Source organism: Argiope bruennichi, chromosome X2 (assembly GCF_947563725.1).
Source record: "Argiope bruennichi chromosome X2, qqArgBrue1.1, whole genome shotgun sequence".
In the NCBI taxonomy this organism is placed as follows: domain Eukaryota; kingdom Metazoa; phylum Arthropoda; class Arachnida; order Araneae; family Araneidae; genus Argiope; species Argiope bruennichi.
This window is the reverse complement of record NC_079163.1, coordinates 31,851,298-31,875,301: the sequence shown is the minus strand read 5'-3', so window position 1 is coordinate 31,875,301 and position 24,004 is coordinate 31,851,298. Positions and strand designations below refer to the sequence as shown.

The 24,004-nt window shown below is 30.1% G+C and overlaps 1 protein-coding gene across 2 annotated transcripts in view; it reads right to left on the bottom strand.

Moving 5' to 3' along the window:
• Window positions 1-1,013: 1,013 nt before the first annotated feature.
• Window positions 1,014-24,004, bottom strand: part of LOC129960530 (protein melted-like) — a 40,096-nt gene continuing 17,105 nt past the window's right edge. Inside the window, exons 8-17 of one of the 2 annotated variants that reach the window (XM_056074020.1) lie at window positions 21,884-22,104; window positions 19,207-19,487; window positions 17,766-17,958; window positions 17,345-17,645; window positions 14,971-15,106; window positions 14,739-14,878; window positions 14,511-14,639; window positions 12,376-12,525; window positions 6,368-6,466; window positions 1,014-4,676 (exon numbers count right to left, since the gene is read on the bottom strand). In XM_056074020.1, the coding sequence (XP_055929995.1) occupies window positions 4,461-4,676; window positions 6,368-6,466; window positions 12,376-12,525; window positions 14,511-14,639; window positions 14,739-14,878; window positions 14,971-15,106; window positions 17,345-17,645; window positions 17,766-17,958; window positions 19,207-19,487; window positions 21,884-22,104 (1,866 nt within the window). In that variant the 3' untranslated portion in view covers window positions 1,014-4,460. The remainder of the gene's footprint in view (window positions 4,677-6,367; window positions 6,467-12,375; window positions 12,526-14,510; window positions 14,640-14,738; window positions 14,879-14,970; window positions 15,107-17,344; window positions 17,646-17,765; window positions 17,959-19,206; window positions 19,488-21,883; window positions 22,105-24,004) is intronic. The other variant, XM_056074021.1, reaches the window with a different exon arrangement.

The window sequence follows — 24,004 nt, the reverse complement described above, 5'->3', positions numbered from 1 at the left end:
ATTTATATCAAATTGTGACGGAAATCCATTCAGAGGAACTCTCTACCCGATTATAAGTTAGCAGGATAATTATAAAACGAGTACTAAATGAATAAAATTTTTTAACACTTACTGTGTTGATATGTATCATATTTCGAAACACAGCTGCTAATGAATTTACCTCTGTACTTTCAGTAGCATGTAAACGGCATAACTCAAAAACACACTAAAAATATGAAATTTGGTACATGTTTTTGTGACTACAATTGTAGTTAAGTGTCAGATTTTAGTTTTAATTGTTAGGGAAAAAGGTGCCCAAAGAATTCTGGCATTTTTGTATAAATCGCATCTCAAATAGGCTCTTTCATAACCAATCACATACAGTCAATAAGTAAATTTATTAGAGAATGTTTCGGGAAAGCACTCCCCCTGAATTATTACTTGCCTTGTAACTAGAACACTTTCATCCTTGGAAGTTATTGGAGTTTATTGTCTTCAAAATTTGTAACTCATTTTAAAGAAAGCCGAGACCATCCTCCATGGCTCTAATAAAGCTAGGTCTCATGTTTCAGCTTCCATACTAGCGATTTACTCTTACAAATCTTTATAAGCTCATGACGGTAGACTCTCTACAGCAGTGGTAATTTTACATAAATTAAAGTGGCTATTAATTTGTTTTCTAGATATCAGCTAATTTAATGAATAATAATAATAAAAAAATGCATTTAATACAAATGAAAAATAAATTCAATTAATTTAAATTGTAGTTCTATAAAAGTCTAAAACATTTTTGATTTTTTTTAGACCTTTGTGAAAGCTAGTTTCTGCAGCATCCTGAGTTCAAAATAAGTAGCAATAATGAATACACACACAAAAAAAATTCTATAGTTTATTATATAAAATATACATATATATAGATATGTACACAAATTTTCCAGAGAAAAAAAAATTAAAATATATGAAGACACAAATAGACAAAAAGATAAATTCTAGAATTTCAATTCATAAGAGAAAATCGGAGATCTGCCTTCATAAATAAAAAAATAATGGAAGGAATAATCTCATATCAATTTTAGAAAAATAAATGAACTAGCGCGAATATTTCATAGTAGGGAGAAAAAAAGAACCTTTAAGTATCTCCAAAACGATAATAGCAAATGGCATATACATTTTGTAAAATTAAAAAAAAATTTCAAAATAAAATCCAGATTTAGTTTTCTGCAATCACAGATTTTAAATTTAATTCATAATAGAAACACAGATATTAACAGGTACACAGATATTTATTTATTTAACATTTAAGTACATAATATTTCTGATATATTCTTTCTATAACAAACTGTACAAAAAACGACAACTATATGCAAAAATTAATATCACTTTGGTAATCATGTCAGCTGCACCATTTTTCTAAACATGTGGAAAAAAAAAAGCAAGCATCTTGTGTACATGATAAATATATATAAAAAATTACACAACAAATGTTGCTTAATAAAATTTTATCAATGTAAATTTATAGACAGGCACTTAAATATCACAAGCTTGAAGAGCCACAATTTTCACTGGTTATCTTGGTTTCAAAATGATCAGAAATAAAAACATCTTACCGATATGCGCATATTTTTTAATTTCAATATAAATGATCTATTTTATGTTCAAATTACAATGTATATGGATAAAAACTTTAATGTAAAAGTTACATGCTTAATTGACAAGAGGCAAGTGTCAATTTTAATTTCCTTATTCAGACCATATATGGGCATATGAAAATAGCTTTATTCAAATTTATATATTTTTTCCAATAAATAATTTATCTGAACCCTGGAAGAATATCTAAATTAGTAAGCTACATTTTATGTTGATATTTAAACATTTTTTTTTTTTTCATTTTCCTTCAGATTTTGAAAAAAAAAAAAAAAATTAAAGCAAAATATACTCAAATTTAACAAATTATACAACAATTTCCATTAGAAAGTATATATGCAACTTTTAAATATAAACGAGTACATTTTTAATGGAAATAGGCATATAGCAGAACAATGCATATGAAATTTTTCATAGAGGGGAAAAAAAAGTTTGCATTATAAAATTTCTTGTGAATTTGTGAATCATTTCACCTTTTTGTTCATTAGAGAATTATGCTAGTAATCCAACTCTTGGCAATCTTTTCATTCCAGTTTTCAGTTTAATAATATATTGTCCAGTGTTTGCTGTTGATATTTATACTTAGAAGCTGCACACCAATACACACATTAAATAAACTTTGTCTCAAGTTATTTGGTCTTGAAATCATATTGAATGCTCTTCCTTATTAAATATGAATTAAGCATTAAAAATAAAATTACAAATATAGATTCATTCATATTTATTTAAAGATAAAATTTTTTTTGTAAATGCTATTAAAAACAATGACAGGAATTTGAAAAATATCTAATCAAATAACATTTGTCAAATTTAACAAATATCACTCAAAACTGGGGAATAGATGATATGACAATTCTCATATTTTATCTTTTAAAAATAGCATGATACAAAATAATAATAGAAAATTTGGTAAAGAGAATGATTTACTCTTAAGTGTAAAATCTTAATTTTGTACACAATAGATTTCAATTAATGGTTGAAATCTATTTTAGTAACTTTTTCACATCACCAATGATGCTAAATTGTCAATGCCAATACACAAGATGGCAGTAAAGGTAAATAATGCAGTCACAGTTTAAAGATTAATTGACTACAATCTTTATTAGAGGATTTAATCTTGAAAGTTTGCAATGCCTTCGACATCTAGAAAAATTAATTTAAAAACACTCGAAGCTTTGCTAGCAGTATCAGCAGGAATCTCGTAGTTCTTTCAACCTCTTAAAATCAAGAAAGAAGAGCAAATAATAGAAACAACACATAATCGAAAAGAAAGACGCTAAAAACTTCCAATGCTGCTTTTTAGAACAAAGAACTACTATGAATTAATGCACTTACTTATTTAGCTAATCCTTCCTTTTCGCCTTACCCACATTTTTGAACAATCCCTGGACATAGCAAATTATCAAGAGAAGCATAAAATACAGAAAAAGGGAGGGGGGAATGAAATAAAGATAAACAATTTTAAAAATTCTAGTAGACAATTTTAATTAAAATAATAAATCCAAAAATTAATTCATAAACAAATCTTTTCAAAGTTCATTAAAAAAATATTGCTAAAAAGTTTTTAATAAAATTCAAAATAATTTCAAGAATTTAAATTCACATTCAATTAATTTCTTTTTAAATCAATTATTTGTTAATTATTTTTAATGTTCAGTTCACTAAAACTTCATTTAACCCTTTAAAGGGCCATTTTTTTCTAGTCATATTATGTTAAAATATTTTTAGGTTTGAAGTTAGAATAAGAAACGGGATTCATTCAGCTTATTAGATAAATTTAATTTGATTAATTAATTTGGTTAATTAACAAATAAAGACACATCATTTTGTCTGAGATAAAGAACTAAAGCATCTAAGTTTCTGAATTACTAAAAAAAATTGTCAGAACTTATGCTAACCTACATAATTTCATACAAAGATTGATAAATTTGGTGGGAAGCATACTTCTCACCGCCCTAGAAAGGGTTAATAGGTGTACAGCTTAACAATAGAAACACTGGCAACAATTTAACTGAAGAGCTGCTAGCAGAAATACTTTGATTATGTGAGTTGCCATATTGGCAACAAACTCAAAGCATTCAAGTCCTTCTCAACCAAAATCCATTTATCCGTAACAACCAATTCAATTCTGTATCTTTTTTTTTTTAAATCTAATTACATTATACACTTTTTGAATATTAAATCTGATAATTCATTTTGCATATTTAACCTATTTTTTGCCTACTTTTTGGACAATTTACTTTAAATATGTAAGTTTTTAAAATTTAACTGTAATATAATTTTGGAAGTAATAAATAAATGTCTAGAAAACTGTTTTAGCATTATGGTCTACAAACTTCTTGTGCTCAAAATTTTGATTCAAAATCATGTAATAATGGTATCATCAAATCGAATTGATGCACATTTAAAATCTGATAAGTAAATGCAATGCGATTAAAATTCCCATATAATGACACCATCCAGATAGAAGAATGATGTCTGAATAAAAAGATACGTATTATCTGCCTTCCTCAATGGTATCTGTAGACTCAATTTAGACACGAAATAGCATGCTCAATCAAATATAAAATCAGAAACTACATCTGAGCATAAAATGAATATTTTTTAGAATTATACAGAATGAATAGTATTCAGTAGTATAATGAATATAAGCTTTTCAGATAATGAATTTCTGACATTGTGTACATCCATACTATAAGTTTTGAAACAAATTCAACAAAATATTATGAAAAAAAAAATGATGACAAAAACTTTGTTAAAAAAACTATAAAAAATCATCATATCAAAAAATAATTTCACAGGTATATTTTTGATTTTAAAGTAAATTTGTCTTAGATTCAGTGTGAAATATCTTTGGCATGATTATGAGCCATAGCTATTGAGAGACACTGTACCCATTGTTCAGTGTTTTTACTATCCTTGGCTTTCAAAACAAATGTCTTTTCGTTGGTAAATATCTCAAAGGCTTTGGGAATATTACGCCCTCTACTGCTGATAGCTCGAACACTACGAATTTGACTGATATCAATAGGTTGGACTTCTTTTTCATCCTGCTGAGAAAGCAAAAAGAGAAATTTAGGATACAAAGGCAACAAACTTAAAATACAAAGGTGAAGAAGATATATGACAAAAGAAGCTTTGGACAAAGTAAAAATGGGCCAGGAAACAATATTTTCTTTTATACCTTTATTCATCATAAATACAGCATTTAAAATTGTGAGGAACAATTCACAAATAATATTAATGAGAACATCGGTTAAAAATACTTACATGACAGCGTTGTTTTGTACAGATATTAGAATTACCAACATTGGAATTAAATAACATAAAACGTCACTTTATCAATGAAAACATAAATCTTGCCAATTCATAAAAGTGAACTTGAAGCAATTTTCTACTTGTATGAAATACTTTAAACAAATTTTTCAATTTTAACACTGCACTTTTTGATGGCTTACATCATTTTGACATTTCTAATCTTACAAAAACACAGCTGAATAATTCACTTTCATGAAACAAATTTATTAAATATGCCCAATTTGGAATGTACAAAAAATTATTTCTTTGTATTTACTGCAATGAAAGCAGTGTAATTATAATCTAGCCACTTTCGGAAACTAGTCGATTTTTTCACCTTATTGCTATAATTTAATTATGCCAACCAACTTTAAATTCCTCAATTTAACCTTTATGTTCATTTTGTATAGTATACCAAACATACAACTTTATAAAAATATACTATAGAAAATGTATACTACCTATATACATTTTTTTTGTTTGCTTTTCTTCAAAAAAGCAATCTTGCCACGATAAGGGTTAACTTTTGATAAGTGAAAGCATTAATTGCTACAAAGATAAGTAAATAAATAAGTTGTACAGTAAAAGAAAAAAAAAAAAGATCAATAAATAGGCATTGTATCAATATTTCCCGTAGTCCAGCTCGCATGAAAAGCCAGTATGAACTGGCGGGTTTCTCTCATTCGCCAACCCAGGGCGGCTGGTACTGAAAGTGAGCGTAAGCATCCCGGCACGTGTTGGAATGAGAGCATTCGAAAAGAAATGGCAAATGATTTTCAGCAAGTGTATATCTGACTTGAAGAATTGGAGGCGAGAATCATTTCTTTCTCATGTCTGAAATTACCATCCAATTTAAAGGAACAAATTGTTGAAAGCCTCAAAAATGAAGAACGCCAATTCCATTCTTCCAAAGGAAGCTTGCTAGAAATTCCGTTTCCAACGTTTTCCGGAGCATTTTGTGAGTGCGCATCATTTAAAATCCAATTCAATATGCTAGTATCAAATAATAATAATAATTTAAATGACTATCAGAAACTGTTTTATTTAAGAGTGTCTCTCAAAATAGAAGTTAAACAGAATTATCTGAAGATACATTTGATTCTTTGCAGGAATTAAGGAACATTAAATGCAATCAAGGAACAAAATGAAAATGAAAGTTAATTGATCATCATATTCTTTCGATTTGGAATTATACAAAAATACATAAAAAATCAGCCAAGGAACTTCGGTCTTTAACTAACTGTAATAAAAAAAAATTCGGGATCTTAAAGTTTTAAATTATGTACAAAATAATTCATCAGAGATTTTATTAGTTAATATAATCTTTCAAAAGCTTGAAGAATCCAGAAAACAATTTGAATTTTCCCAAAAACTCTCAGGAGCTCCATATTTTGATTCACATTAGAAAGAAAAAATTAAGAAACCTGCAAATAATATGAAAACTTACTGTTCCTCTATAAGATAAATGGCCGGCTGACAAAGTGAAATATCGTGTTCTCCATCGCCGAAAGATTTTCCATTTTCCTTTTTTTTCCTTCAATTGACCCTGAAATTTGCAAAAATTCCAAATGGAATTATAATCTTTTGATACTTAACATTAAGATATAAAAAAAAATCATAGCACAAAATCTCTACAAATAATAAAGTAAAATGCGTTTGTTGGTGCTCTACAGGCCACACCAACAGCTACCAAATTTGTCACAAATATATTTTAAAGGGTCAGATTGTGCATCTATCTTATTAGAATTTATTATAAGAATTTTAATAAATTCTAATCTATTTTTTATTTAATTATTTCTAACACGCATTCTAAAAAATTGCTTATGCGTTAATTCTCATGCTGCAAACGAAGGGATAAATATCCAATACCAATACCGCCTATGGCATACCTTCTAAAGATACAAAATTTTGCCATTTTTAAATTGGTATGTGTGAAAGCAATCCAAAAATCTCTTCATGAAAGCGACAAGGGAAAAAATGTCATATATTCGAATGTCTAATATTCTGGTGCGAACAGCCGCGTTTCGCCTTTGGTCCTATGCACAAACCATACCCTTCAGTGGAAAAACAAATTGAAGTTAATTCAAAATTTGTCTTTTTATGGGCTATGCATCTGCAAAATTATGTTACATATACAAAACTTGGATCGAAGAAGCAGTCGTTGAATTTTTAACACTTTCTGTTCTTTAGAATTTCATGAATATAGTCCAATTTTAAGCTTTTGTCAAGATTTCTTTGTACAAGACATTGAGAAAACACGAAAAAGAACTTCGAATCAATACAGTTTTAGAAGGGGTGTAGAAGCCTCAGTGTCATGATTGTGTGGAAAAATTAACAGCACGCACAACTCCGTACCTAAAGTTACAGTTAAGAGAGAATTCGAGCGATTAAATTATTTTAAGAGCGCAGCTAACCTGAATATATATATAGGTGGTTATCAAAATAATGGAAACACCTTAGATTTATAAAGAATCCTTTATTAGTATGGTGTAGGACCAACTTTGGCATGCAATACAGTTTGGAATCACCTAGGAATCGACTCATACAGGTGCTGAATAGTGTTTAGAGGAATATTATACCATTCTTCCAGGAGATATTGTAAACGTTCTGAGAGAGATCAATTCTGGAGGATATCAATTCCGTATTGAATACTCCAAAATAGACCACAACGGTTCAATTATATTGGGGTCGGGTGACTGTGCGGGCCAAAGGCAGATGTTTCACTTCATCCTCGTGTTCATCAAACCATGATTGGACAAGTCTCGCTGCATGGATAGGTACATTATTATCCTAGAAAATTTCATCTCTTGCAGGAAACAAAGTTTGCATCAGAGGATGGACCTGGTTAGCTAAAATTTCTCTATACTTCTCTCCAGTGATCCTTCCTTTCTGGGTTACGACTGGTCCAGCAGAAAACCACAACATAGCTGCCCATATCATGACAGATCCACCTCCATACTTGACAGTTGGAAGGAGACAATCACGATCATACGCTTGTGCAGGTGTCCTCCAAACGTGCACCCGTCCTGTTGTAGGGAAAAGTGTGAAACACGATTCGTCAGACCATATTACTTTCTTCCAGTTATCAATCGACTACGTTTTGCGAGTGTGACACCACTGTAGACGACGTTTACTATTAATATCTGTGACAAGTGGCTTGGGAATTGCTGCTCTGTTATATATATTCTGTTTATGAAGGTATCTTCTAACTGTAATCACTGACACTGAAGAATCTAAATGGGTATTGAGCTCTGCGGTCACTTTTGTTGCAGTTATTCGCTTTTTAGACATTACAATCCGCTTCAATACCCGGCGGTCCCTTTCACTGAGCTTCTCTTTCCACCCACTATTTTGCTTTGCTGAGCTTGTCTTGGCCGCGCTGTGTGTATGCTGACATGACTTTAGACACAGTACCTCTAGAAACGCCCAAAAGTTGGGATGTTTCGGTCATATTTGCTCCAGCTAGACGGCCTCCTACAATTTGGCCCCTTTGAAAATCTGAGAGGTCCGACATTTTACGCTTTTGAAAAAAATCCAAGGATTACAGAACTTCAATAAAGCTAACACATACTACCAGAATATGTACATTGCTTTTTATATATATATAAAAAAAAGAACAACTGTTGGCTATTATTATATTTTAAAGCTCACGAATGACATTAAAAAATGTAACTTTTATTCACAGGTGTTTCCATTATTTTGATAACCATCTGTACATAAACCTGAAATCATATATATAATTTCACAACACAGATTATATGTATTCTCAAGATTTCTTCTTAAACGCTTGTTTGAACAGGGTGCAATATCCCAAATAGGAAGGCAAGGAAGTGAAATCATGGGAAAGTATTTTGAACTTACATAGCTTTAGAATTTGAGTGAGTCGTCCATTGTAATTGTTAGAGATAATATACATATTACGAAAAAATATTAAAAGGACAATTTCTAAGTTTCATTACATAAAGTACCAAAATGTGTGAAAATACTTTGGCATCTATAGAAGACGGACAATAAAAAGTTAGAAAAAGTAAAATTTTATATGTCCCCGATCACGAAAAAGTGCCAGGGAGTAAAATTTCTGATATTCCTCTATGCTAACACAACGTTTATGCTTCTATCTGTAAAATTTGCTGACATACTAGTAAGTAAATTCATTGACTTAGACCATTTTTCTATAACTCACCAGTGCTTGAGTGAGTCGTCCATTGTAATTGTTAGAGATAATATACATATTACGAAAAAATATTAAAAGGACAGAATCAGGAAATAATAAAGTATTTATTAACTTTCGTTATACTTTGAGAGCTTAAAAGCTTTCTTAAAATGAATACCTTCGACAGTTACACAAAATTGTAATCTTAAAATACTTCCGCATGGGCGATCGAGTTTATTACTTGTGACTTAAAAGACTTTTTGGACTTGCGGGCAAGGACAGCGAAAGTGTATTACCAAAGTCAATTTATCCCCTACATTCAGACATAATGCCGCTCAAAATTAACTGAATATATCGATCACATTCAGCTTACTGTTGTACATAATGGAACCAACTTGTAGGAAACGAGATTATATCAAATATTTCCATTGCGCTGTTGGCTACAGCTGTAAATAGTTAGTTGTGTTTGAGAAGAATAAAGTAAAGTGTTTTGATACTTTCAGTCTAATTTGATACCGACAAAACCATACATTTTGGTGCCGAAACCCGGGACAATCTCGTTAACGTCCGAGTTGGCAATATCGTGCTCCTGCAAGAAGTCGTCTGATCACGGCACATGTGGAAGAAGGAATGTGTTTTGATACTTTCAGTCTAATTTGATACCGACAAAACCATACACAACTAAAGTGTCTAAAAATATCACACCACATATTTATAGAAAAATGCCACTGATGATGAACCTTTTGAAAGAAGGATGGATTTTTACCATTCCCAAAGTGATCCTTTTAAAGATTAATGTTTTTTTTTCCCCCGATTAAAGCGACATTCGCCTGTCCATATTATGCTTCTCAGAAAAAGAGATTTTGATTTTACCTAAGATAGGGCCCAACTGTTAAAGTCTAGACGTCGATCGTATAGCTGTCTATGTAACTGTTATATGAGAGCACAGACTTCATGAATATTGTACGTGTGTCAATTACAAGGGGTGTTCAAATGAAAAGGTACGAAACGTCATAACAACGTAACGAGGGTGTGGTTCTGCTTCATGATAACGCGCGTCCACACGTCTCCAGAGTCACCCACGTGGAGCTGGCCAAGTTCAAGTGGGAGGAGTTCGTCTAACCGTCCTACAGCCCGGACATGTCGCCCTGCGATTTTCATGTATTTGGTCCCTTGAAAAAAAAAACTGAAAAGGAAGCGCTTCAACTCGGACGGCGAACTCAAGGACACTGTGAAGGACTGGGTCTAGTCACGACCACAGGAATTCTGGGAACAAGGAATCCTTCGGCTTGTTAATCAATGGGATCGTTGTGCTCAGGCTTATGGTGTATACTTTGAATAAAGCCTTCATTTATACCAACAGTGTCGTTCCGTACCTTTTCGTTTGAATACTACTTGTATTAAATTGAAATCTTCATTACACTGTCGGGTTTGGAATGTTGAGTTCTGGATTGTTTGTTCATAGACCAGCATGAAGGTAATTTGAAAAAAAATGTCAAAATATCAATTTCTGTATCGTATGTATAATGTCTAATCCTTTATCTTCCTTTCCGGGCAAGTAAGGATCTTCAAATTTGTAATCGTTAAACCCTTTTGTAAATATAATTTCTACAACCAGGAGAGCAATATGAATACATACAGCATAAATGGTGAGAATTTTCAAACGCTTTTTGTTATGAAATATGTTATTGTCCTAGAAAGCGCACAGTTGCGAGAAAGAATTGTGTTTTTTTATTTGGCATTGCAGTAACTTTTCTGGGATATTTTAAATATTCAGTTTCTCATCAAATCAAAATTGCAATCGTCAACCAGTCACATTATGCGTGATTAACAATTTTTTTTCATGTTTTGATGATTGTATGACGCATTACTAGACAATTATTTGTACTCAATAGTTTTTTGGCATTGAATAAATTTACATTTTTGAAATAAATGTTCCCATCTAATTTAATAATTCGCCCCTCTAAATTTAAAAATAAGCATAAGCATAAGGAAATGTGAAATTTTGTGGATGCATAGATGAATGTAAGTGAAACATTTTACAAACAGACATTTTTATACAATGGGGGATGTATAAAACTTTAATATTTTAACTTTTTATTATTAGCCACCACAAAAGTTAGTTTTCTCATGCACTCGTCCCTCTTTTTTAATGAAATTTAGTAATTAGAAGTATGTGTCTAAGTGCAATATTTAGAAAAATAAAACTTGTTCCACATTTTTTTGAACACCTTATATGTATATATATGTAAACATAGTTTTGCAGATGCGTGGCCAAAAAGAAACTTTTGGAATTATTTCAATTTACTTTGCCACCGGAGCTGTAATTTATAGAAGGGGACGAAAGGTGAAACACGTTTGTTCGCTCAAGAAGACAAGAGTAAAGTGGCAAATGTTTCCCTTTAGTGATTTTACTATGAGATTCTGAAGGGATTTCTTTGACGAGTGTCGACTTAGGAAAGGTAATTGTAAGTATCTTTGAAAGAATGCCGTAGGTGTTAGGGATTTTTATCCCTTTGCTCGTGGTAAAAAAAAAACAAAGTAATCAGAAATTTTGTAGAGCACGTATTAGAAATAATTAAATAAAAAGTGGGATTTGGATCGCGAAATAAGAGAAAATTTTAGAATGAAGTAACATAAACTAATTTAAGATACAAACTAGTAAATTAATTACGATTCAAATTAGATTAAGAAATATCATTACACACTATATATATAATTGGAATGTCATATTACCATATTAATAAAAGAAAGTTCAAATGAAAAACCTTTCATTTCAATTTTGTAAGATCGTTTATTTCCTCTTTGGACAACTGAGCTAAAAGCACATAAATCCATAAAATCGTGTAAGCATATTGCAAAATTCTCAATAATATACTTCATCATTTCCCTGAAATTTAAACTGTTTTTAATGTTTCATCAAATATTTAATTATATGATTTTTTTTCCATTGTTGAAAACAAAGAAACATTCTCCATCTAATCTCTGTAGTTTACATGAAGAAGGAGCAGTACTATGAAAGTTAGAAGATAAATGAACAGATTCTTCACTTTTAAAAATAGCACTTTCATGTCACAGGACTGGAGTCTATTAGGATTGTTCATGATACAATGAACAGCATGCATGGATATTAAAATAGTATGGCTTTAAAGTCTATCCCAATTTGCTGCTTAAAAATTGATTGTTGTTGGAATCATGAATGTCCAATATGAATAAGAGATTTAATTGAAACTAAACAAAGCCAATATTTTTGCGAATCGACTGGTCACCAAAGATGGGTAATTTATAAATCTTATAATTACCTCTATAACAGGTTGGGTATCCTGCAGAAATCCTCTAGCCCTGTCAGGGTGGTTACATAAAAAGCAGCCCCATATATTTAATGGCCCATTATACTCGAATACATCAAAAAATCTAGCAACACGCAACTCGTTGATTAACATATCTTGATCCTGAAAAACGTTTTTAAAATTAATGACATGCAATATTATATAGTTTATACAATGAGTTACATCACATCAAAGCATTCCATTCTTCTTGGATTATGAAATATAAATTTAAAAAATATATATGAGAAATAAATACCCATAAATATGCATCATCTACAAAAATAACAGAAAAATTATAACTTCATAAGGAAGAGATGGGGAGGGGAACCTTTTGAGCAAATCACTAATAGTTTATATATATATATATATATATATATATATATATATATATATATATATATATATATATACATACACACACACACAAAGAGCACTTTAAAAATTTAACAAATTTTTGAAAAGAGCTAGACATTAGAGAAAATCTTGAGATCCAGACTATGAATTTCAAATGTGAGCTTTTCTTTCATTTTCATATTTGCGGATTTTCATTTCAATGAGGAATGATTTTGACCTGATATACTGACAAGAAAAAAATAATTATCAGATAATGATCTTAATATTTAAAAATTCCAACATTTATGAGATTTATTAGTGGTTTTCGATCGTTCAGACTTTGCAATATATCCTCCAAAGAATGGATTATTCTTTGGATATTCTATAAGCTAATGGATATTCTATAAGCTAATGCGCTGAACATAATAATAATGAGTTACTCTTACAAAACACAAGATCTTCTATAATTTTAACACGTCTGAACCAAAAGATTTGTTTATATTTCTTTAATATCTATCTATATATATATATAGATATTAAAGTGGGTTAAGGTGGTGGTAAAGTTATATAGATATATAAGTGGGATAAAAATCGCTCTGATTACTTATTATCCAATGGCAATTATCAAATGTAAACACACCATCGTACGACTGCTTCATAGAAAGTTTTTACAGCTGCATTGTATAGCTAATTAAAAGAACTACAAAATATTATTAGAAATACCCTAGAGAGAGTTTGGCTTGTCTCCAAAGAGTCTAATCAATCAAAGAAAAGACGATATAAAAGAAACCATGAAATAGGTGTCAAACAGAGTTTAATCGACTGCAAAAATAGATTTAACCGGCGCCAGATGGGTAATCGCTAAGGCATACCTATGGAAATAGATGACCATAACTTCCGAAACTGTTACCTCAAAAAATTGGGTCTTTGTATTATCTTAAGGTTCAAAAAATACCTTTTTTAATGATCTCAAATTTCATTATTGTACAATTTTTCTTTTAATTCTAATAACATTTTAAATTCGATTTCATAATTATCTGTAACGATGTTTTTAAATTTTATGATGGGATTCAAACTCATCCATAAAATCAGTCATTTACTTCATAATAGTATTTTTACTTCCGCTTTCCATTTTGTAATATATGCAATTTTTAATCTGCATTAAGCTGATTCAATTCATGTTTTTAAATCGTATCAAATAAAAAGTGAAATCTTTTTAAAAAAAACAACGGATTTCAGATTAACCATTTAACAGTCAGTAATAAATAAAAGTCAACAACTTTGCCGAACTCATCTGTCGTCAAAGTGGCTAGTTAATAAGAAAATCATTCTTATTTTGAATACAAATAAGTATGAAATACAAAGTTTCAAATGCTACTTTATTTAAGTAAAAAGTAACAGTACTTTTAAGTTATATTAAGCACGCACGCACAAAGTGCAACAATACATACAAGTAAACATAAATTTGTTACATAATCCCAGAAAAGATACATTTAAACGATTCTGAAATAAAGTGAAATTGAATACTGACAGAATCTGTTTTATAATTTCCACCTCATGAAAAGGCCCCGATTCTAAAAACTTTGAGCATATGAAATCTGGTTTTTAATAGAAAATGTAATAAACTTTTATATAAAATTTATAAATAAGTATAATCTACTTTTTTCCTATTTAGCATCTGATAAAATTAAAGTAGATTTTATTTATTAAGAAGGAAAAAAATACATAATCAATTTTCATTTCATGATTTTGAAATTTTCAACATTTTTTCTTACTTTTGCCGAAGGAAATGCTGAAGTCACAAGAGTGAGGAAGCTTTTATTGTCTGCTTTCAAAGTATCCCAGCAATTTTTTAAACTGCTTACAGATGCTTCCCTAGTGCTCAGAGCTATTGAAGACCTTGCCTAAAGTACAAAATTATACAATTTTTATAATTTCAAAATCATTACAATATTAAAAAAAGGACGAAATGAAAAAAATTAAAAAAAAAAAAAAATCATTACCTGCAAAGCTAAAAACATCAGATGTATCCACACACGAGGGTTACGTGTTTTCATAATAAAAAATGCTTTATTATACAAACAGTGTTCTCCTTTCCCCTGACAGAGGAAATATATCTTAGCATGCTTTTTTGCTTTGCGTTCTAAAAAATAATAAAAAAAAAATGCACTAACAACTGATTTTTCTTTTCGTTTACCTCAGAAAGATCATTGTATTAATAATCGACATAATTACCTTCAATTGTACATCGTACAGGTAAAGGAATCTTAACAAAAACTTTCACCATGTAAGCTTTAATTTTATCCAAATGTTTTTCGCAGAAATGTTGCACAGCATCTCTCATAGGATAAGGCTCAAAAACAGATATCCTCTGAAAGACAAGCAGTAAAATTTCAAACTATTAAGTAAAGAAAGTCTTTAAAAGAATAAAATTAATTTTAAATGGGAGATATGGTATAAAATATTATATGATAAATGTACAACAAATGGCAAATGTCAGTCGGTGGCTATTATAACGATACATTTATATGCAGCCGGCCACCTTGTCATTACTGAACTGAACGGTATAGATATGATTGATGTGATTGACTAGTGCGTTACCACCATCCAACCATACGCTAGCAACTGATTTCTCAGACCTGAACAACCTCTTCCAAGCATTCCGACCTCGACCACTTTTCCAGAGACACACTATGTTGGAACAATCAAAATTATCCTCTGCTATATGCTTTCTCGTTCGCGGCAGTTGGTCCCAGCTACAAGCGACAGGCGAAGCCCTGCCGCCTCATCTCCATCAGCATCCCAGTAAATCGAGACCCAGGCACTTACCAATCTACTAAACACCGTCCCTAAATTTTCCTGATGCTTTCCATCAAACTAATACTCTCAACCAGTTGTTATCCTTTTCACCATTGTCACATTTATTCTATTCACCCACCAAACTAAATTAGTGCTAAAAATTCTGGACTCTGTCTAAGCGCAGGTTCGCATAATCAACCTAGTTTTAACTACCCGCATACCAACAACACAGCATGATGCTGAAAACTTCACACCAAAAAGACCACACTTAACAATCCACATACGTAGAAAAGATAAACTATTTCAATATTATTATGAAACTATTTATGGAACAAAACCCAATCCAGTGAGTAGATGCAGCTCACTTTACCATTATCTATTACTTAAAAAACGTTACAATCTCTACATTTTATCTTCCGGCATCACGTGTCCTTACCCTGAGTGGCACCAAATTCTTTTCTAAAAAATCCTAATTTTTCAGATGTTACAAATCTCAACTTTCTCTTTCAGCAAACGGTCGGGTACAATTACTAATTGATCTTCCATTCGGAATCATACTAATACAGGTTTCCATTCTGGATGTTATGTCTCTTACTAAAGCCGTTTGCATTTTGCTGATCAAGAGCAGTAAACTGCAGACAATCACATAAATATCAAACCATACTATTTAATAACAGACACTGCACAAGTAGATAAAAAAATCCCCAATTTTGCCCCTACAGAACATTAAAAAAAAAATTTTTAAAAATCTAACAGTCATCACCCACTTACATTCCGCAGCAAGATACTGAAGTGTCAATCTTAGAACCACATCTAAAATAACCTTCCACTGATGTGGACGTATAAAAAATCTTTCCCTACCAATTATGGGGCTTGAATTCACCCAAGTGGGTGACTCCTGCCCAAACACAAGTCAAAAGACGAGAAGAAAGAAACATCCCTGGATATCTCAAGTTTGAGATACCTGTACTTACTTAAAGGAGACACGTTCCAGAAGGGATCATTACATGTGGGGCAATGGAAAGAGCAAAAATGTACACCATTAAACAAAACAAAGCTTACAAACAAAAAAATATTATTATGTAACTACATTACATCATTGAGCAGAAAAAAAATCTTTAAATTAAATAAAAACATTCCTTCACAAAACCATATACTAAAGCCATAAACACATTATCACTATGGTAAATTCAAAAAGATGTATCTAGTTTGAAACAGCACAAATATCAATCACTAGAATATTATTAGATCATGTATTAAATAAGACATTATTGATGGCCACATACATCAAATGAAGTTTACTGAGAAATGCAATGTTAGATAAAACGATCAAGAAATATATAGTATGATAGATACTCCATATCCAAATTTTGATAGTACCTCTAAAAATAAAATTATTCTTTAATCAATTTTTCTGCTTTTAAAAGTGTTTCAGTTTTAAAGTTTATAATTATTAATATTAAACTCGGTTGCGGCTAATATATTACAACTTACTTTAGAATATATATTATCTAGAAAGTGCAATTTAGTTGTGAACAACCATCTAGATATTACACATAACTTATAATGTGAATACAATTGAGCATACTTCTACTCAGCTATTATTATTAAAAAATCACTAGCGTAAATGTGCAACTTGGATATATAATTGGATATTTGTATATTTGGATGATGTATGAACATTCTAAATTCAATTACTTTGAATCTCTAAAAATACAATTTTTGAATATCAAATTTCGTTTAATGACTCATTTATTAAAACCCGATATTTTAAATTCTACAGTCCTATCTAAAAGTTGGTAAAAGTTACCTGAGGATTTGATGACTGCGAGCCTGAGTGAGTTATAACAGTGACCCCAGATGCATTTCTTAATTTAGTATTTTGCAATGTGTGATTATTAGAAGAATATGCTAATGTTGTCACTGGAGATGATGTAACTTGACTATTAACAGCAGCAGACACTGGTATACTAGATGAAGGACTAACGGAAGTCGTAGTCGAAGTTGACTGACTGGATCTAAGAGCGTACGATTCATGCGTAGAAGTAGGTTGAGTGTTTCCAATGGAAACAGTAACTGGTCCTTCCTCCTGAAGAGTTGGCATACTACCACTGAAACAATTTAGCACATCAGATATATGCATACACATAATTTGAAGCTTTTTATAGTTACTAAAATTAAAAATATCATTCAGATTAAGAACTTTGATGAATTCAGAAATATAATTATACCTGATGCCCTTTTGTGGAGATGTTAAAGCCGTCATAACAGTCACACCTCCACTTGAAACACGGGTTATAGGAATACTAATATTTTTATAATTGATAGCTGTCATACTACGATTCATAGCTGTAGATGAGCCGAGTCGCATCATGCTTGTATGCAAGCCAACAGGTGAACTCAATCGAGTAGCACTTTGGTAATCTACATAAAAAAAAAATAAGGTATGAAATAGTATGACAGAGGAATGTATGAATTATTTATGTTCTACCTTTTAGAAGATTTTCAAAATTAACAGCATCACAAATATTTTTTTTTATTTTTTATTTTTTGGTATTCAAACATATATTTTAAAAAAACGCAGAAAATTTCTTATCACATCATCATACAATTTTCAGCTCAATTCTTTTTTTTCCCTTTTCTTGTCTCTTGCTGTTTTTATCAGTGATAGGGCAGATTCCTAGTATCACAGAATAGAAATTTATAACAAATTTTTGAGTAAAGCAGAACTTAGAACAGAAATAACAATTTAGAAATGTAAAAAATAGATACTAATACATGACAAGAAATCACAATTGGGTTTACAACAGCATAAATAACAAGAATATAGAATAAATTTGGAACTCTATAGAATTCAAAATAAAACAAATATTAATTTATAACTAGCACAGCATAAACAACCACAAAGGTAATAAAAAACATCTATATAGAATGACAAGAAGGCACCTTCCAATAAAAAAGAAACATAAAATATACAGAACAATACACTTATAGCAAGATATATTTGCAAGTATTACATTATATAAAGTCAAAAGAAACAAAATTAGATCCTTGACATTTTTAAATATAAAATTCAAAGAATATCTATATAAATAATTTATTAATATCCAATCAATAAGAACTATTCAAAATTATTGAAAAATACATATAATAGAATGAAAAATATCTGCCTAGCTGTACAAGATTAACGCAACAACATTACATAAATATATCTTTGTTTCGAAGCGATTAGGATATGCAATTATATAATAATGCCTTAAGAATTCTTGCACCAAGAAGTTCTTTGAGCCATGAGCCTTGCACCATGAGTTTTCATTTTCTATAATCAAAAAATATAAAACTCATACTTAACAATTCAAGTACTTTGAACTTATAGACTTAGTTACTTGCAGGCTGAATTGAAATATAAACGTAAAGAAAGAGAAAATTAAGGATTAGTGGTTGTGAAATCAGGGAATAATTTAGCCTTGAACTTCAAGTACAAAGGAGACGAATCCCAATAAATACATAATGATTAAGGTTAAAAATGTACTACAATCAGTCTAAATAAAAAAAAGAAAAAGAACCGACTTCAATCTATGATTCTTTCTCTATAAAAACTTTTTAAACTTCATTGTAATATAAAATTATGCATTATCAAAAATAATTTTACAAAAAGATTCAAGAACTTACACAAAGTGCTCATTGATGAGGGAAGGCGTCCCATACTACGATTAATAGCCTGTAAGGAGCCAAGTTGAGACATGGATCTTGCTTCAGCAGGACCAGGTAAATTATTTCTAGATCTGCAGTCTCTAAATCCATTATGAGTGGTTTTAAGTGAAGATAGTGGCAAAGAGGGTGTTTGAGCTGACAGAGGAGTGAGGGACACATGAGGAGGATCTTGCTTGTTACCTCCCACTTTAACAATGGTTATTCCACACGCAGTTTGATTGATCACTTGCTGTTGTGCTCTAGAAATGGCATAATAAATCCAGCTTCTTAATGTCATAAGTAGGAAATTTAATAAAACCCTTACAAGTCAGTATCAAATAAAACAAAATTCTCAATACATCAATAATAATCATAAACTTCAGATTAATAATAACTTTCAAATATTGCACTTTTCAAATTTAATCTTATGGGTATAAGACATAAATCATATCTGCTTTGCTTCCCAAATTTTAAAGAGACCGTACTTCCTACTATAGGTATGTTAAACTAATTCAATGTTCAAACGAAGAAATTCATAAAATAAATTTCAAAGAGCAAGCAGGTTTCTTAAGTTTACAGAAATATTTAAGCACAAATAAGCATATTAAATTGGACTATAGCAGTGTTTGTCATCAAAAACATGCATAAGTAAGACCAGGACAATGTTACAAATGCAAATATAATGAAATTACTTTAAATTTACAGATTTTAGAACATGGAGAAGAATTTGTATACATTTGTCTCTTCATAATCTGGCTCCTCTGATAGCCTGATATTTTCAGAAGGGTGAATCGAGTATTTAGTGGAAAAGCCACTGCATGCTAATGACCCTATCACAACATAAACAATTGGCTGCTGCTCCAGAATAATATATATTTTTTGAATAATTTTTTGCTTAACTTAGAACATTTGAATATTTAGATTTTAAAAATACAAAGCACCTTTTAAACAAATCTCCAATCTAGCATTTTCGTTAATACAATAATCCTTTGGCGTGATATCTACCAGATATCTGAGAGACTTTTCTATGCAGTCAGGTTGTAACATTATTAGTAATGTTAAGGAAATTTGCTGTTACCACTTGAGTACAGCAGATATTTGTGATGGAGATATATTGCAATTAATAACTTCCACACAAACAGGTTAGGATGAAAAGCACCTAAACCAAGACCATGGAACTGTGAGAAATAATTATTTATAATGATGTATTTCTTTAAGTTCATTAATTTCAGGCAAAAATGACAAAACTGATGTATCAAAAGTATTGTGCATGAACTTAAACAACAAGGAAAGACAAAGATCCTATAAGCCAAACTTTTGCCTCAAGTAACTAGGTTCTCATTGTAAAAATGAAAATAAGTGAAGTAAAAATACGTTAACCAGAAGATATTTTCAGAACGGGCTTTAGTCTGAATTATTTACATCTAATTTATAGATGAAGAAACAATAACGAAAGGCTTCAACAATATGTTGTTTATATAAATAACTGAGAAATTGAACCATAATTGTAGAATTACTAATACTATCTCGCTAAAAAAAATGGCTTTTAAACACACATAAGTTGGATTCATGACGATTCAGCAATTACTTTCGCTAAAATTGAATTTTGTTACATTTATATTCTAGATGCATTTGCGTATTTTCATACACAAAAGACAGAATTGAACACCAATCATCCACTATTTATCTCTTGAGAAGAATTTGACATTTCAATAATGAGAAAAGACATTAGAAATGGAAGTGCTGATTTGAATATATCTTCAATATATAAAAATCATGCAACTGCAATCAGATTTCAAAAAGGAATTCCGTAATTTTGTGAAGTATTTATACGAATTTTCATGTAGAGTATGGTAGTGCTAATACCTACACATTGAACTGAAATAAAACTTCAAAAAGGATGCATTACTTATATGCACTGTTACGGAAACGTTCAGGATCTGAATCCTTTTATGAGACCTCAGACAAAATACCAAAATTTATTGAGATGACGTCAAATACCCTGATATTGAAAAAAATAAAACCCACTTAACTAAACAATGCTATTAATAACATAGTTAATAATCAGGCACATAGATTATTGTTTGTAACTATGAAAATATCCAAACTACTTTTATATTCCCCTTTGCAATGTTATTTCAATACTCGTTAGTTGTTTACTGAATTTCATTTAACTGGCAGGTGATCGATAGTTTTATTTCATGAAGTCTAATCCATGTTCAAGATATGATTATGCTGCAACTCGATTTCAAGATAGCATTACAATTTTTGTAAAGAAAATTCTCATTTTTATTTTAACTTAACGTTTGCTCACAAGTATAATTGCAGAAATGGATTAGTTAATGAAAATAATTAAAAGCATCCTAATCAATGTCTCATTAGAATAAATTTTGAAGCATTAAATAGTCATCACAGTTTCTTTAAAATACAAGAAATTGCCGGATTTCAAACATTAATTAAAAACAATGATTTATAGAACCATTTCAATAAAAATAGTCTAAATGCAATAAATATATAAATAAAAATTGTAAATAATATTGAAAACATCATATATCATTAATTACAACTTGCTGAGCATTAACAACATACATATTATGCAAATTACAGCTGAAGTTATATGTTTGTGAATAATTATGTGAATAAATTACAAACTCACTTAGATGCTCGACAATCCATTTTTAGTTGTTGTAGGTATATTCGAATATTTGATGAAGCTGATGGTTCAACTTGGTTACAAATTGATGTTAAATACTGGGGCAAAAGAGAGGGAAATGTGTCGGTAATACCTTTGATGATGCGTAATAAAGCCATTAGTGTCCACTGATCAACCTTACCCAGATGAGAGATGATAAATTCAAGAGAATCTTTTGCTCTTTCCTAAGGAGGAAAAAAAAAAATGTAAAAATAATCGAAAGAAGAGAAAAGAAAATTAATAATTGTAAAAAGAGTAACTTAAAAATAAACTAAAACGTTGAGGTATTATAAAGAGGGAATAGGGAGGGAAAAAAAATGAAAATGGTGCACTTCTTGGATAAGCCCATTATAAAACTGGTTTGGTTATGCTATAGTTTCATGATGTAAGAGCTATTTTTGGCTATGTTGCATCAAGAGATTAATAAAAAAAGAACAATATTAGCATTTGAAGTAAGTTGTAAAAACAATAATAGAGTGATAAAATCTTAAATTTTATTAAAGATGAAGTTTGGCAAGAAACAATCTTGATATAGTTAATTAATATATTATAATAGTAGTTCCCAAAGGTGTTTTATTTATTATTATACAAGACAGTAATAATGAGATAATCTTTCTTCTATATCATAGTAAAACTGCCGCTAAAATAATCAGATGCATCAACTTCTATTATTTTGGATCACTTTTAAAAATGAGTCTTCTGTTAGTTTCTTTATTTTATTTACAAAACAGGACAAATTTTGCTTCAGATTTCAACGTCTACTATTTAAGAATTGATTTATCTGTTTCTTCTTTCAGCTTGTCATATTATTTAATCCGCTTAACATATATTTTTTCTATTAAGCTCATAGAAAATTAGAAGCATTTATAAATTACAATACTTTTTAGTGTCTAATTACAATGACTAGAATTCAATTTTAGCTTACCTACTTAAAAACAGGATAATTCAATGTACAGGTGACATTTTAACATGTGTAAGCGACTTTCTATCTTTGTGAACAGCTTCATCAGTTATTATTTTACCACTTCATCTTTTGTTTCGAAAAATTTTGAGATGGTAAAACTTGATTTAGTATATAGAAGTGACAGTAACTATTCCACAAATTGAATGTTGGTAGATGGCAAATAGAATATAAAAAAGGCAGAGTTTGGGAAATTTCATGTATTGTTGATCTTAAGCAAAACATATTTACAACAAATAGACTGTCTTCAGAAAATGCGATTTTTAGGTGCTTTAATATTTGGATTTACTTCTCAATTTCCCACATAAGGCCAGTAAAACATTTTCAGTTTTCAAGGCTATCTTGCATAGCCAACTTAGGGATTTATAGTTTTCCAAAGAAACTAGAAACATATAAAGCACAGGCAATTTCTAAAGAACAACCTTTATGTTTTTAAGAGTAAGGTAAGGTAAGTTAAGGGAAGAATAGAAGCAAAATAAATAAAAAAATGAAGATGAGTGTAATTCGGAAAAGAGATAAAATCATTTAGATAACATTAGAATTGTGATGCCTGTCACACTTAAAGAAGCACTCTTCCTAAGACATTATGACATACTATAAAAACATTTTAATTTCACTAGCAGTTTGGTCATTTTTTTTTTTTTTTTAATTTCAAGATAGTTATACACTGCTAAAATAACCAATTTTTAAAAGAACATATAAGGATTTTTACAGAGAATATATTCCTCAAAAGAAGACCATTTAATAATATATATTTTTTTACATTGAGTACATGCAAACTTATAAAAATATATGACAGCTCAAAAAGTACAAAGTTTACATAAAGCAAGGGAAAAAAGTAGTTTCAAGAATAAAATTAAATGTAATTTTTTTTTAAACCTGAGGAACAGTCAGAGAGAATTAAAAATTAATACAGAGTGGTTATGGCAAAATTGTTTCCACTAATGCAGAAATATTTCATTAGTTAAAGCAGCAACATAATTAAAAATGAAGATAAGTTCATTATAATATGATAGTAATCTTTTAATCAATGATTCAAAGTATACAGTTTAACAATATTTGGAACGCTATTTATTGCCATTTTTTAAATGGCTAATATTATTAAACATTTGCAGTTTGGCTAA